This window comes from Mobula hypostoma, chromosome 3 (genome assembly GCF_963921235.1).
Source record: "Mobula hypostoma chromosome 3, sMobHyp1.1, whole genome shotgun sequence".
Lineage (NCBI taxonomy): Eukaryota > Metazoa > Chordata > Chondrichthyes > Myliobatiformes > Myliobatidae > Mobula > Mobula hypostoma.
Genome location: NC_086099.1, coordinates 170,639,675 through 170,653,618, shown reverse-complemented (window position 1 = coordinate 170,653,618; position 13,944 = coordinate 170,639,675). Strand labels below are relative to the sequence as shown.

Below are 13,944 nucleotides of genomic sequence, written 5' to 3'. Positions count from 1 at the left end.
AGGGAGCTACAGAGCAACATTTTATAGAGAATAATCATAACATCAAGGTGTTGCCCCAATTGTGGGGAATTAGATAAACTGTGACAAGTTGAACGTTTTAAGGAGATAGCCAAACCAACATTTTTTAAAAATTATTTTGTAATTTTGATCAATATTAAAGGTGGCATGGGCTTGATCCTGACCCTCTATGTGGAGGCTGCATATTCTTTGCATCAGTTTACCCCAAGTGCTCTGGTTTCCTCCCACTTGTTGGCTGGTAAATTAGTTGCAGCTTGATGATAGAAAAATAGTGTGGGGTTGATGAGCATATGGGAGGGAACAGGTTACAAGAGACTATGTGGGGGAATAAAATTGATTGCTTCAAGAGTTGGCATTGACATGATATGTCAAGTTGCCTCCTTTAAAATTAGAAAATATGAAACATTATGAAATTATAGTGCCGCCTACACAATGATATTCCTCATTCCCAAAGCAATACCAAGTAGTGTCAACATACACATCTCAACTGTTTGATGGATGAAATTCAATACGGTTATATCACTTTCACAATTCAATAAAAGAAAAAAACTTTATAAGTTATGTAATACATTATCCAGTGTACTGTATATGCAGTCAGTTGCATATACAGTATTCTGAATATTGCAAGATTCACATAAGCATCTACTTTACCAAAAGTGGACTAGTAAAAAATAAAATCATCATACAGAACTGGAATAATAAAATTACTGCAAAACACATTTACCTTGTGAGTATAATCTGAAAGCTTTGATATCCTGCAATATATGATGCCAGTCTAGTAAGGCTCTGTTTTCCAGATCCACCGACACCTACTAGCAAAGCATTTCCTTGTGGAGTTCGAATGATCCGAGATATCTTTACCAAATGTATCATGGCATCCTTTTAACAACAAGCGATTACATTTTAAAACCTGAATGAAGTCCCTTTACTGCACATGTTCTCAAACACTGCGTAGTCCAAGTCCTTCAACTGCTTACCCAATAGTACTGGGGGAGCACCTTTACCAAATAGACTGTAGTATTGCAGTAGTTCAGGAAGTTATCTGATCACCACTTTCTCAAGGGTGACTATGCAATGAAAGTACATCAATCAGTATATGTGTTTTTTTCTGACATCACAAAAGCCTTTGAATGCCAACATAAGGGGAATATTGAGGATCTTTCCCATATCTGACTGTCTCATAAAATTTAAAACCATCCCTCGTCTGCTTCATGATAACAATCAAGACATGATCCTCATCAATATATCCACCATAGACTAAAGACTGTAATAGCAAGATAATGGTTTCATTGTATTCACCCTTTTCTCAATTGTCCTCACTGTGATTCTCCGAAATCCGTTTTTTCCCTAAATGAAGTAAAGTTCAGGACTGAATTTCTCCAAAAGTGGAAGGAACACACAAGAACCCAATCAATATATCTGCCCTTTTTGCAACAGAAATTGTGCATCCCACATAGGACTATACACAAAACAAATCACCCTTGGCTCACCCAAAACTGCCCAAAATATAACCAAAGCTTTCAGGGACTAAACTTCAATGTGATCTTTTTTTCTTTACCTGTGACTGTGAGGGTATAAGTATTTCAAGGTAAACAATTAAAGAAAATGTTTCTGTCTCTAGTTCTTAATTACATTATATCAGTCTGCCACAATTGGCATTACCATAGGCAAAACAATTTAAGCTTGTACCTTGAAAAACACCAAATCCATCTTTGCACCTCTGATAGCTTCATTGTATTGCTCCATATACAACTTTAGGCGTTCACTCAACTCATCAAATGATGGAATAGGTTCATAAATTTTAGGAGCTTCCAATTCCATGTCATCTGGTTCATCTCCAGTTGCCTCTGGAGCATCACGCAGGAAATCAACAAAGTAGGCTTCTTTCTGTATATTTGCTAAAATCGTATCACCGTGATCTTCTGAAGCTATCTATATGGAAACATATTAAATTGGGGATTTGACTGCAAATGTAACCAGACAGGTGGTATAAATCTGGCATGGAGATATAGCAAGTCATAGAAAGTCAGGCAGTATGTCAGCCTGCATTTAAAGGTCTGGACAATGAGTAATATCTTGCTACAATTGTACAAGGTTTTGGTGCAAACACAGCTGCAATACTATGTGAAGTTTTGATCTCTGTATCAGGATATAGATCTATCCATGTAGATTAACCACAGAGATTTTTGTACAGAAGGACTATGTGAAAAGATTGAGTAGGGTGAGTACGTAACTCATTCACCTGACAGAACTTGTTCTCACTTTTAGAGTGGGAGGAGCTGGAAAAGATAGTGCCAGAGGTTTTCACAGACCTGGGCAACTTCTACCAGTTTGTCCATGAAACAGCCTATTCTTTTTTTCTCATTTCACTCTTTTCCTTTCAAGGTGGCTGGGGTCCTGTCAGAGTCCATGATCTACAGCTGCAACTCAAACCACGGTTCTCCACAGGCAATAGGTTCTCGCTCTTGGACTTGCTGTGCAGCCTGGTGTTTCAACATCCCCAGGTGCAGCCTGGCAGATGTGTACTTTTGGGGTGCAGCCCCGTGGCCCATGAGGGCCCTGCACTTGATTTCTCTCTCTCTCTCTCTCTCTCTCAGAGAGAGAGACAGAGTGTGGCTCCTCAAGTTGGTGGTGGGCTTGGAGAAGCGACACAGCAGATTTTAACATTGAAACAGCAAGCTGCTGGCCTCCCCTCTTGTTGTTGCAGGAATGATATCTCTGTCCCTCGCTAGTGAGAGAGAGCCTGTCTGAGATGTTGAAGTGTTGGGATATACAGTTGTTTTTAATGGACTCTAGATCATGGTCTCTTTGGGGGCTATTCTATTGGTTGCACGAGGGGGGAGGGGTTCAGTGCTTTTGTTGGAGTAAGTGGGGGGAGGGTTGTTGCTTTTGCTGCTGCTTGGGCATGAGATAGAGGAGGGTTTCTTTGGGGTTCTGACATTTCTGTCATCCAATCTTTAGGTTTTTTTCTGTCTCATGGACGTCTGTGAAGAGTAAGGATCTCAGGTTGTAGCCTGTACACATTCTCTGATGTTAAATTCAACTATTGAACCATTGAACAACTTCTACTCCATTTACTTTCTCCAAATCAAATGTGTTGCTCTGGGCACTCACATAGGCCCAAGTTGTGCCTGTCTCTTTGGGGATTACAACAGATTTTATTTCAGTCCTACCTGGGCCGACTCCCTCAACTCTTTTACTAAAATATTTATGACCGCATTGATGCTGTCTCCTATACTCATGCAAAACACAAATGTTTCAATCATTTTGCTGTCAAATTCCACCACACTCCCACCTTACAAAGAACATGAAACTCAAGGGCATTGAGTACAGGAACTGAGACATCATGTCACAACTGTAGAAGACATTGGTGAGCCTGCACTTGGAGTTCTAGTTGCCTAGCTTGAGCAAAAGTATTATTAAGCTGGAAAGGGTGTAGCGAAGATTCACAAAGATGTTACCAGGATTTGGGGGCGGAGGGTGCTTAAGTTATGAAAGACTGGATAGGCTTGAACTGTTTTCCCTGGAGCATAAAAGATGAGGAATGACCTAACAGAGATATATAAAACCATAAGAGGCATAGACAAGGTGAATGACTTCAGTCTTTTTCCTAAGTTAGGGGAACGTAATACTACAGGTCATAGATTTAAAGGGAGAGTGGAACAATTTAAACAAACCTAAGGCTTACCTATAGCCCTCTATTTTACTAAGCTCCATGTACCTATCTAAAAGTCTGTTAAAAGACCCTGTCGTATCCGACTCCACCACCGTTGCCAGCAGCCCATTCCACGCACTCACCGCTCTCTGAGTAAAAAACTTACCCCTGACATACTCCCCAGCACTTTAAACCTGTGTCCTCTTGTGGCAACCATTTCAGCCCTGGGAAAAAGCCTCTGACTATCCACACATTCAATGCCTCTCATCATCTTATACACCACTACCAGGTCACCTCTCATCCTCCGTCCCTCCAAGGAGAAAAGGCCGAGTTCACTCAACTTATTCTCATACGGCATGCTCCCCAATCCAGGCAACATCCTTGTAAATCTCCTCTGCACCCTTTCTATGGTTTCCACATCCTTCCTATAGTGAGGCAACCAGAATTGAGCACAGTACTCCAAGTGGGGTCTGACCAGGGTCCTATATAGCCGCAACATTACCTCTCCGCTCCTAAATTCAATTCCACGATTGATGAAGACCGATACATCTTACGCCTACTTAACCACACAATATTGTGGCGAGTAGGTTTGTTAGAGCTCAATGGTGTGGCTGTAGTGAAGGTGCCAAGTATCCCATGAGGACCAGCAAACAGAGTTCTTTCCATCATGGATTTGGCTGTGGAGAGATTCTGGCTCAGAGTCAAAGATATGGATGAAGGAGTGAAAATACGATCATTAAACCCTCAGGATTGTGTAGGTGATTGAATGATCACGTGCTACATGAAGGTGAAAGATGATGCTTGTTTATATAGTAACTACTTTAGAGCTTGAGCAGTGGACAAGTGACATGTGCAGGAAACAAAAGTGAAAGACAAATACGTAAACAGAGATACACGAAAATCTGGAATTTGGAGCAATACATAAAACACATGAGGAATTCAACCGGTCAGGCAGCATTTATGGAGAGAAATGGACAGCTGACAGTTTGGCTGAATCACAAACAAAAATACACACAAAATGCTGATCAGGACTGGAAAAAGTTTGCATTCAGACCCATCATCAGGATTGAAAGAATGGGGTCGATATTCATTATAAAAGGAGGAGGGTGAGATGGAGCAAAAGCTAGTAGGTATTATGTGGATCTAGGTGAGGAGGGAGAAATGGGAATGATGGCAGAAGCTGGGTGGAACCTATGAAGGAAAGTGCAGTTACCCGACTGGATGGGAAGAATGAAGATGGTTCTGGCAGATCACAAGAAATTGTATAGAAGAAGGATCATTGGAGAAACCAACACAGAGAAGAGGTTAAACCCCCATGTTTGGGAGTCAAGAGAACTGCTTATCGTGGACCTGGCCAGTTCACTAAGGTGCAAATAATATCTCAGTCTCACAATGGAAAATCAATCTCAGTAGATGCAAAGGTTAATAAAGTACTTGGAAAGAGTGCTGTTGATGTGATTATTTGCCTGTAAGGGTTGTTACCTGGATAGGGAAGGGCAAAAGAAGGCTAAAAGGGGCCTTGAAGTTTCCTTGACAAGTAGGTTTAAGGAACATCTCAAGGCATTTTATACATACATTAGGAGCTAGAGGGTAGCTAAGGAAATGCTAGATCTACTCGAGGACAGTGAATAAAATTTAGACATGGAGGAAGAGAAAGAGGGCTAGGTCTGTAATGACAACTTCACATAAGTATTCACGAAGGAGAAGGACATTTATGATGGTAAGATTAGGAAGGCATATTGATATTCTAGGACATGTCAACATTAAGAAGGAGGAAGTATTGGGTGGATTTAGGTGTTAGATCCCCAGGATGTAATGGAATGATGCAAGGATATGAAAGGAGGGAAAGAAGGAGATTGCTGGGGAATTCACAGAAAATTATGTATCCCTTTTAGCCACATGTGAAATTCTGGAATACTGAAAAATGCCAGTGTTGATCTTTCTTTTGTAAAAGGGGCAACAGGGACAAACTGGGAAATTATAGGCCTGTTATAGCAAAATTATTGGAGAAGATCCTAAGGGACAGAATTTACTCATATTTGGAAAATGTAGTAAATCAGCATGGCTTTGTGCATGCAAAGTCAAATCTTACTAACTTAATTTTTCTTGAGAAAGTGACAAAAATGATTGATGAGAGTAGGAAAACGGATATTCTACATGTGGACTTTAGTAAAGCATTTGATATGTTCCCTCATAATAGCCATTCCGGAAGATTAAGTCACAGGGGATCCATGGTGAATTGGTGAACTGGGTACAAACTGACTTGGTCATAGAAGACAGAAGACAGCACTGCAAGGCCGTTTCTCTAATTGGAGGTCTATGACCAGTAGTCTTCTGCCAAGATTAGTGCTCAGATCTGTTGTTTGAGATATGTGAAAGTGTATGTGGTCGGATTAATAAGTGTATATAAGACACAAAAATTGATGAAGTTCTGTAGTGTGAGAAGAGTTGTCAAATGGTGCAGCAGGACATACATGAGTGAGTTCTAAATTTGAGTGGAGAAATGGCAGATAGAATTAAAATTTAGACAAATGTGATGCATTGTATTTTGGGAAGTAAAATGTAGGAAAAATTGTAAATAGTAGGAGCCTTAAGAGTAATGATGTACAGAGCAGTTTAGGATGCAAGGCCATAGTTCTCCAGTGGATCGGATAGTATGGAAAGAGAAAGGCCAAAAGTCCTGTTTCTGTGCTGTAGTTTCTATGGTTCTATGAATAAATTGGACAGATACATGGATGGGAGGTGTATGGAGGGATATGGTCTGTGTGCAGGTCAGTGGGACTAGGCAGAAAATAGTTCGGCACAGCCAAGAAGGGCCAAAAGGCCTGTTTCTGTGCTGTAGTTTCTATGGTTCTATGGTTCAATGGAAGGCAAATGGCTTTCATGTTTGCCTTCATGTGCAGGCAGATAGGATTAGTTTAGATAAGCATTATGACTGGCATCGATCTGCAGGGCCAAAAGGCCGGGTCCTGCACTGTACTGTTTGATATTTCACAGTCTACGATCCTATAACTGTATTCCATTCCCATTTCATCCAACTCTGTCACAAATGCTCAGATTATGTGACATTTTGTACAAATATTTCTGAAATGTCTTTTTCTGTTATGAATCACAGCTTCCCCTCTACCATTGCTAACAAACTTCCTGACTGCATTGCATCCATTTTCTTTGTCTTTGCTCTCAAACCTCCCCTCCTGGACAGATTCTCCTGGAAACGGAAGATGCCGGAATCTCGAGTGATAGTTGAGGATCTGGAGCAATAGTATCAATAGTTGGGGAAGGGGAAAGGGCTGGAATTGTTGATGTTTCTGGTAAAAATATTGGATCAGGACAGGAGTTTCCCTCATAGTTATCTTCCACTGCACAGCCTCTGCATTCAACAGATCATTTTATGCAACTTCTGCCTCCTTCAAAAGGATTCCACCTCCAGACGCATCTTCCCTTCACCTCCCTTTTCAGCATTTTGCAGGACAATTGCTTTCTGATTCCATGGTCCACTGCCGTGCCTTCTTTGTAACTGCATTAATATGTTGAGCCCAAAATAGACATTAGAAATGTTGACATCCCGGAACTTGAAACCGTTCACCCTTCCCACTTTTGATCCCTCAATGAGGACTGGTGTGTGTTCTCTCGACTTCCCCTTCCTGAAGCCCACAATCAATTCATTGGTCTTACTGATGCTGAGTGCCAGGTTGATGCTGCGACACTGCTCAACCAGCTGATCTGTCTCAATTCTGTACACCTCCTCATAACCATCTGAAATTCTGCCAATGATAGTTGTGTCCTCAGCAAACTTATAGATGCCACAGCCACATAGTCCTGAGTGTAGAGAGGGTAGACCAGTGGGATAAGCACTCACTTTTGAGGTGCATCAGTGTGAACTGTCAGTGAGAAGGAGATATTATTTCTGATCTGCACAAACTGTGGTCTCCAAGTGAAGAAGTCAAGGATCCAGTTGCAGAGGGAGGTACAGAGGCCCAGGTTTTGGAGCTTGTTGATTAGAACTAAGAGAATGATAGTGTTGAATGCTGAGCTGTAATCAATAAACAGAAGCCTGACATAGGTATTACTATCGTCCCAGTGATCCAAGGCCGAGTGGAAAAGCAGTGAGATTGCATCCACTGTAGACCTATTGTGATGATAGGCCAAGTGCCACAATCCAGGTCCCTGCTTAGGCAGTAGTTGATTGTGGCCATGACTAACCTCTCAAAGCGGTTCATCACCCTAGATGTGAGTTCAAACTGGGTGATAGTCATTGAGGAGGCTCACCCTGCTCTTCCTGGGCACTGATATAATTATCACCTTTTGAAGCAGGTGAGATTCTCCAACTGCAGCAGTGAGAGACTGAAGATGTCCTTGAACACTCCTGCCAGTTGGTTGTCACAAGTTTTCAGAGCCCCTCCAGGTAAGCCATAACAACAGCTTATCTTTTAGCACTTAGGAATGAACACTGAATTTCTGACTTCAGGTAAACTGCTCTTTTACATTGCCCATGATGCTGCTCATGTTCTTGTCTCACTTTCATCTACAGACCTTGCTAATCATCAGTATTCACTCATGTTCCCTATGAAATAGAACATAGAAATTTACACATATTACAATGTTGTGCCAACGATGCAACCTACTCTAGAGACTGCCTAGAATTTCCCTAGCACATAGTCCTCTATTTTTCTAAGTTCCTTGTACCTATCTAAGATGCTCTTAAAAGACCCTATTGTATCTGCCTCTGTCACCATTGCTGGCAGTACATTCCAGGCACCCACCATTCTCTGTGTGAAAAACTCACCCCTGACATCCCCTCAGTACCTATTTCCAAACACCTTCAAACTATACCCCCTTATATTAGTCATTTCAGCCCTGGAAAAAAGCCTCTGGCTATCCACACAATCATGCCCCTCATCATTTTATACACCTCTATCACCTCTCATTTGTCGTTGCTCCAAGGAGAAAAGGCCAAGTACACTCAACCCATTCTCATAAGGTATGCCCTCCAATCTAAGCAACATCCTTGTAAATCTCCTCTGCACTTTCTCTATAGTATCCACATCCTTCCTGTAGTGAGGTGACCAGAAATGAACACACTACTCCAACTGGGGTCTGACCAAGGCCTTATATAACTTATGACATGCTCTAATTTGACCTATCTATATGGCCTTTTGTCTTCAATCCTCCTCCCCTAGCTCTGCATCGAAAACTATAAAGCCTCCACTCCCAATGAAGAGTCATTGATTTGAAATGTTAGCTAGTTCCTCTTTCCACAGGTGTTATTTCCAATGTTTCTGTTCTTCAATGGACAACAAATATCATGAATGTGTTTGTAGGTTATACTTATTTCCACAAAGACCCTTCTTTGGGTAGGAAGAAACATATATTGCCTCACCTTGTTTACTGTGGCATCAAACCAATCCTTGTCCTGTTGATTGGTAAAGCGATCTGCAATAACACGAGTACATTCATGCTGAAAGAGAGATACCAAAACATCTGTAGACTGGCACACCTCTGATGTGACATTGAGGATTCCTTGCCAAATACGACTAAGGTCACGGAGATTGAAAATATAATGAAATTTGGCTGGAGTGGGAAGCATCTGTAAAACAAAAAATGTGAATAAAGTAGATGAGAAGATTACATTAGAAAATGACATAATCAAGATTTAGACATCCCACCTCTCCCGGAAGTTCCGGGAGTCTCCTGCATATTAATAGTGGCTCCCTGATGCCCGCAAATTATATAAAATGTCCCAGAAATCAATTTTTTGAGCGAGAAAGCGAGTGAGCGCGAGAGAGACCACGAGAGTGAGAGACAGCGCGTGAGAGCGAGAGCGACCACGACAGAGAGAGAGTGACCACGAGAGAGAGAGAGAGAGCACATGTGAGAGAGAGTGAGAGAGCAAGCGAGCGTGAGAGAGAGCGCGAGAGAGAGCGCGAGAGAGAGAGAGCGCGAGAGAGAGCACGAGAGAGAGCGAGCACGAGAGAGCGAGCGCGCGTGAGAGATCCATGGCAGAGTGTTCCAAAAAAAGAAAATATAAAACGTACGTCACCCCAGACTACCCTAAATTGTACCCCTGTCTAATAGGGGTCAAAAATAATGATAGTGTTGCTCGCCGCACTGTTTGCAACAGTGAATTTTCTATTGCCCATGGTGGGTTAAGACTGTAAAAGATGTGTTAGGGTGAGTTTAACAGGTGTCATTTGTTCATTAGCATAGCTAACGTTATTTAAACTAGCTGGCCAGCTGCTAAGGAGCTACTCTATTGCAGACATCCCACCTCTCCCAGAGTCTCCCGCAAATTGATGGTACTACCTCCCTGAAATGAGTTTTTGCAGGGTGGGATGTCTGAAGATTGCACAATAAGTGTAGTCTATTCTGTTTCTTCATCAAAAATCCACTAATTTGCAAGTGCCCCATTTCAGCAGGCTTTTAATCTGGCCATTATAGGTCTTTCCCAGTTAGCAAACATTCACTTAATTAATCTCTGTGATAACAAAAATTGAAATTAACTTAATTTGTCATTTAAGTAAAGTTTCAACCAAAAGGAGGGAATCTGGACACACAAACATTTAAAAATGTGTGACTTTCTTTTTGATCAGGTTAATGGGAATGAGTCTGTAAATTAAATAATTCATTTAAAATGCAAAACAAAACTCATTTAGAAATGCTGGAGGAACTCAGCAGGGGGTTAGATAGTATTCATGGAGGGGAATAAACAGTTGACTTTTCTAGCCAAAACCCTTCATCAGAATAGATTTTGGCATAGCAGAAGAACTAAGGGTTATGGGGAAAGGGCAGGTAGGTGGAGCTGAGTCCACAGCCAGGTCGGCCATGATCTTACTGAATGGCAGAGAAGGCTTGATAGGGCGTTTGGCCTACATCTACTTCCATTTTTATGTTCTTATTTAAGCAATAGCAGTCTTCCATCCAGCAACAAAAGTCTACAACCTAATTGTATGAGCACTGAACTTTCCAGTTTGAGACAACCCAATTCCTCGGTGTTCTATTCACACTCCCACCAGTCTACCCAGTTTCTCACTCCTCTTGTTCATAGTAAATATATTATCAAAATACATATACAACTATGAGATTCATTTTCTTGTGGGTATTCACAGTAAATCCAAGAACCATGACAGAATCAATAAAAATTTGCTCCCAACAGGTTGGAGAAATGACAAATGTGCAAAAGGCAACAGACTTTGCAAATACAAAAGAAAACAAATAAATAAATAAATAAACAAACAATAAATATTGAGACATGAGATGAACAAGACCATTTCCACCCTCCACTCTGCCAACTCTGGTTCCATCTGCTCATCATTGTTGAGAAAACAAACCTAGACCACCTTCATGAACCACTGCATTCATTTGTTGAAGAAACTCCCACTGCAGCAGATTTGTGGAATTCTAACTCAATGATGAAGAAGGATCAGCTAAAGATACAAAAGCCTGAAAGCACATACCATCAGACCCATAGACAGCTTTCGTCCCTCTGTTTTCAGACTCTTGAACAGTAAGATGGACTCTTGACTTCACAATCCACCTCATTGCAATCCCGTACTTTATTGTTTACCAGCACTGTTCTTTTTACATTCTGTTATTGTTTTACCTTGTTCTACCTCAATGCACTGTGTAGTAATTTTATCTGTATGAACAGTATGCAAGACAAGCTTTTCACTGTATCTTGGTGCAAGTGAAAGTGATAAACTAATACCAATACCAATATCGCACCTTAATCTTGGTAGCTTGCCACAATTTGCGAGTGGTTGATACTAAAGCTGAGGCTAGTTTGCAAACCTCTTCAGGAAAACCACGCTGCTCACAAAAATAGCCACTTGCTATGGTTCTGAAGATCTTATCAATGGATGCATTTGATGGTAGTGTACAGTTATAAATTGTGAATTGTCTCTTGAGACGTTGAGGGATGTCATTTCTGCCACCGCCAGGATGAATCATAGCAGCCACAAACTGTACATCAACAATGCTGGTGAACTCTCCAGGTTTTTCCAGGTTGTAGAAGCCCTTCTGTTCCATTAGCTGTCGGACAATCTCATTGGTTATCTGTTTAATGAGAAGAGATTTATATTAAGCAAACTAAAGCACATAGTGCATAAAAGCAGATTTTTTGAAAAAAAAGCATCAACAACTGAATTAATGAACGCATTTACCTGATCACCCCATTCATTAATCACAGGCATGTTAATGTCATCAATAAACACAGTCATTTTTTTACCACTGGGTGGACCATATGTACTACCCATGCGTTTATCCACATAACTTTCAATAGTCCTTTGGAACATATTTGGCAGAGTGGCAGAGGAGAAGTTCAAACTTTTAGTTGCATGGACTTCAGGATTATACTTGCTCATATAGCCCTGAAAATGAATATCAAGAATGCAAATTAATGCTTCAAATATAATCCAAAAAATGACATTCATCAATAAATGTACTAAGAAATTCTAGTGCAACCAAATGGGTGCAGCCGCTGGGCCTCAAGGCTTTGAGAGCAAGTGATCAGGCTTTACACAGTTTCAAAGCTGGAATCCAAAGATTAACAGCCATAGGCACAACTGTGGCCAGAGACGAATGGATATCAATATTAAAATGTGAGTCAGTGGAGGCTGGGTCAGGACCAGCAATTGAGCATACAGGAGCTGGGGATGTTAGGGAGCATCAAATCTGCGTGCAAGTGTGAGAGTGTCGGTGAACCAAGATCTAGGACAGGTACTTTGTGGTGAATGGTAAAGTAAGGACAGCAGATTATAGGCCTAGTAATAAGGGCATGATAGACCATCACTGTACTAAGGGCCCTGAATATGAGACCAATCATGAAGGTAGGAAATGCACTAAGCCAGAAAACAATGTTGCATTTTGAGCGGCCATCAATAAGCATCTCCTGGATAACGCTGTCCAAAAGGAGAAACTTTCAGGAAATGGCAACATATTACGTGCACCTGATATGAAAAATACATCAGTCACAACTGTGATTAATGCCAGAAAGCAGGCATAAATTTCCAGAGAATGCACAACAACACTGAAATGGTCACTCCAAAATAAATGGGTTTTAGCAGGACAATGCTGATATCGCAGTTCCACAAACTTTCAACCATGGTAAGTTTATCTCTAATTTAACATTATGCCTCCTGCTAGCAAACTCTTATCAAGGAGAAGCAGTTTCTTTTCACATCAGCTGGTCTCTCCTTAATACTGTGGAAAACTTTGCTCAAATCACTCTCGGCCTAAATTCTAGAAAACCACAATCAAAAATTTGGTTTGGGATCTTTTTCCCTTGGAGTTTAGTCAATTTAATCAATAATAAACCTCCTCCAAAGTCAAAATATCCTTCTTAAGTTTGGTCTCCTTGCTGTTCATAGTAATCCAGGAATAGTTCAACCAGCTAACCAATACATTCTGTTTGTCTTTTTTTTTAACTTTCAGTAGTTATCATTGACAAGTTAATGATCTAATCATGTGGATCCAAAACTTTCTTTGGAGCTGTGTTTCCTTATATATATTTTTCATTCATTCATTTATTCAATTTAAAGATAAAGGATGGCAACAGGTCCTTCCTGACCAACAAGCCTGTGCTGCCCAATTAAATCCATGTGACCAGTTAATCTTCTAACTCATACGTCCTTGGAGTTGGGATGAAACAGTAGCACCCAGAGAAAACCCACATGGCCACAAGGAGACCACACAATCTCCTCGGAAACAGCAGCAGTTTTGAACCCAGGTCATTGGCACTGTAATAGTGTTACACTAACCACGATGCTACTGCGCCACCCTCCATCTTGGGAGAAATTAGTTTTATCCTATTTTGATATAAAATGATCACCATTTGGACCCAGATTGCTAGTTTTTCTCATTTGCTTATTAAAATCTCCTTGTAAATTAATGTTTTAAAATCCAATAATTTAGAAAGTTAAAGAGTGATTTAACTAGTCTCTAAATTATTAAGCTCACACAGGCTATAAACAAAGAGCAATTAAACTACTGTAGTGTCATTGACTAAGGTATAGTGTAACTGATGGCCAGGTCACCAAGTAAATGCTCCTGCTTTTATATTAACCCAAGATCAGATGAGGTTTTTTTAAAATTTATCAAGTAAAGGATAGTCGTTACAACAGTGTTTACTGAGGAAGTGCAATACTGCGTTCATTACTCACTCAATACAGCACTGAAGAATCAACCTGAACAATATATTTAAGTCACAGAGAGCCCATCAACTGCAGAGTATAGTGTGGTAACATTGAGTCAGTCTGACACTTAATTAACTATAA

General features: G+C 40.7%; 1 protein-coding gene across 1 annotated transcript in view; it reads right to left on the bottom strand.

Moving 5' to 3' along the window:
* The window catches only part of dnah5l (dynein, axonemal, heavy chain 5 like), a 296,635-nt gene that overhangs the window by 147,739 nt on the left and 134,952 nt on the right, over window positions 1-13,944 (bottom strand). Inside the window, exons 51-55 of the mRNA XM_063042366.1 lie at window positions 11,833-12,039; window positions 11,396-11,725; window positions 9,054-9,260; window positions 1,708-1,950; window positions 743-897 (exon numbers count right to left, since the gene is read on the bottom strand). Of these exons, the coding sequence (XP_062898436.1) occupies window positions 743-897; window positions 1,708-1,950; window positions 9,054-9,260; window positions 11,396-11,725; window positions 11,833-12,039 (1,142 nt within the window). The remainder of the gene's footprint in view (window positions 1-742; window positions 898-1,707; window positions 1,951-9,053; window positions 9,261-11,395; window positions 11,726-11,832; window positions 12,040-13,944) is intronic.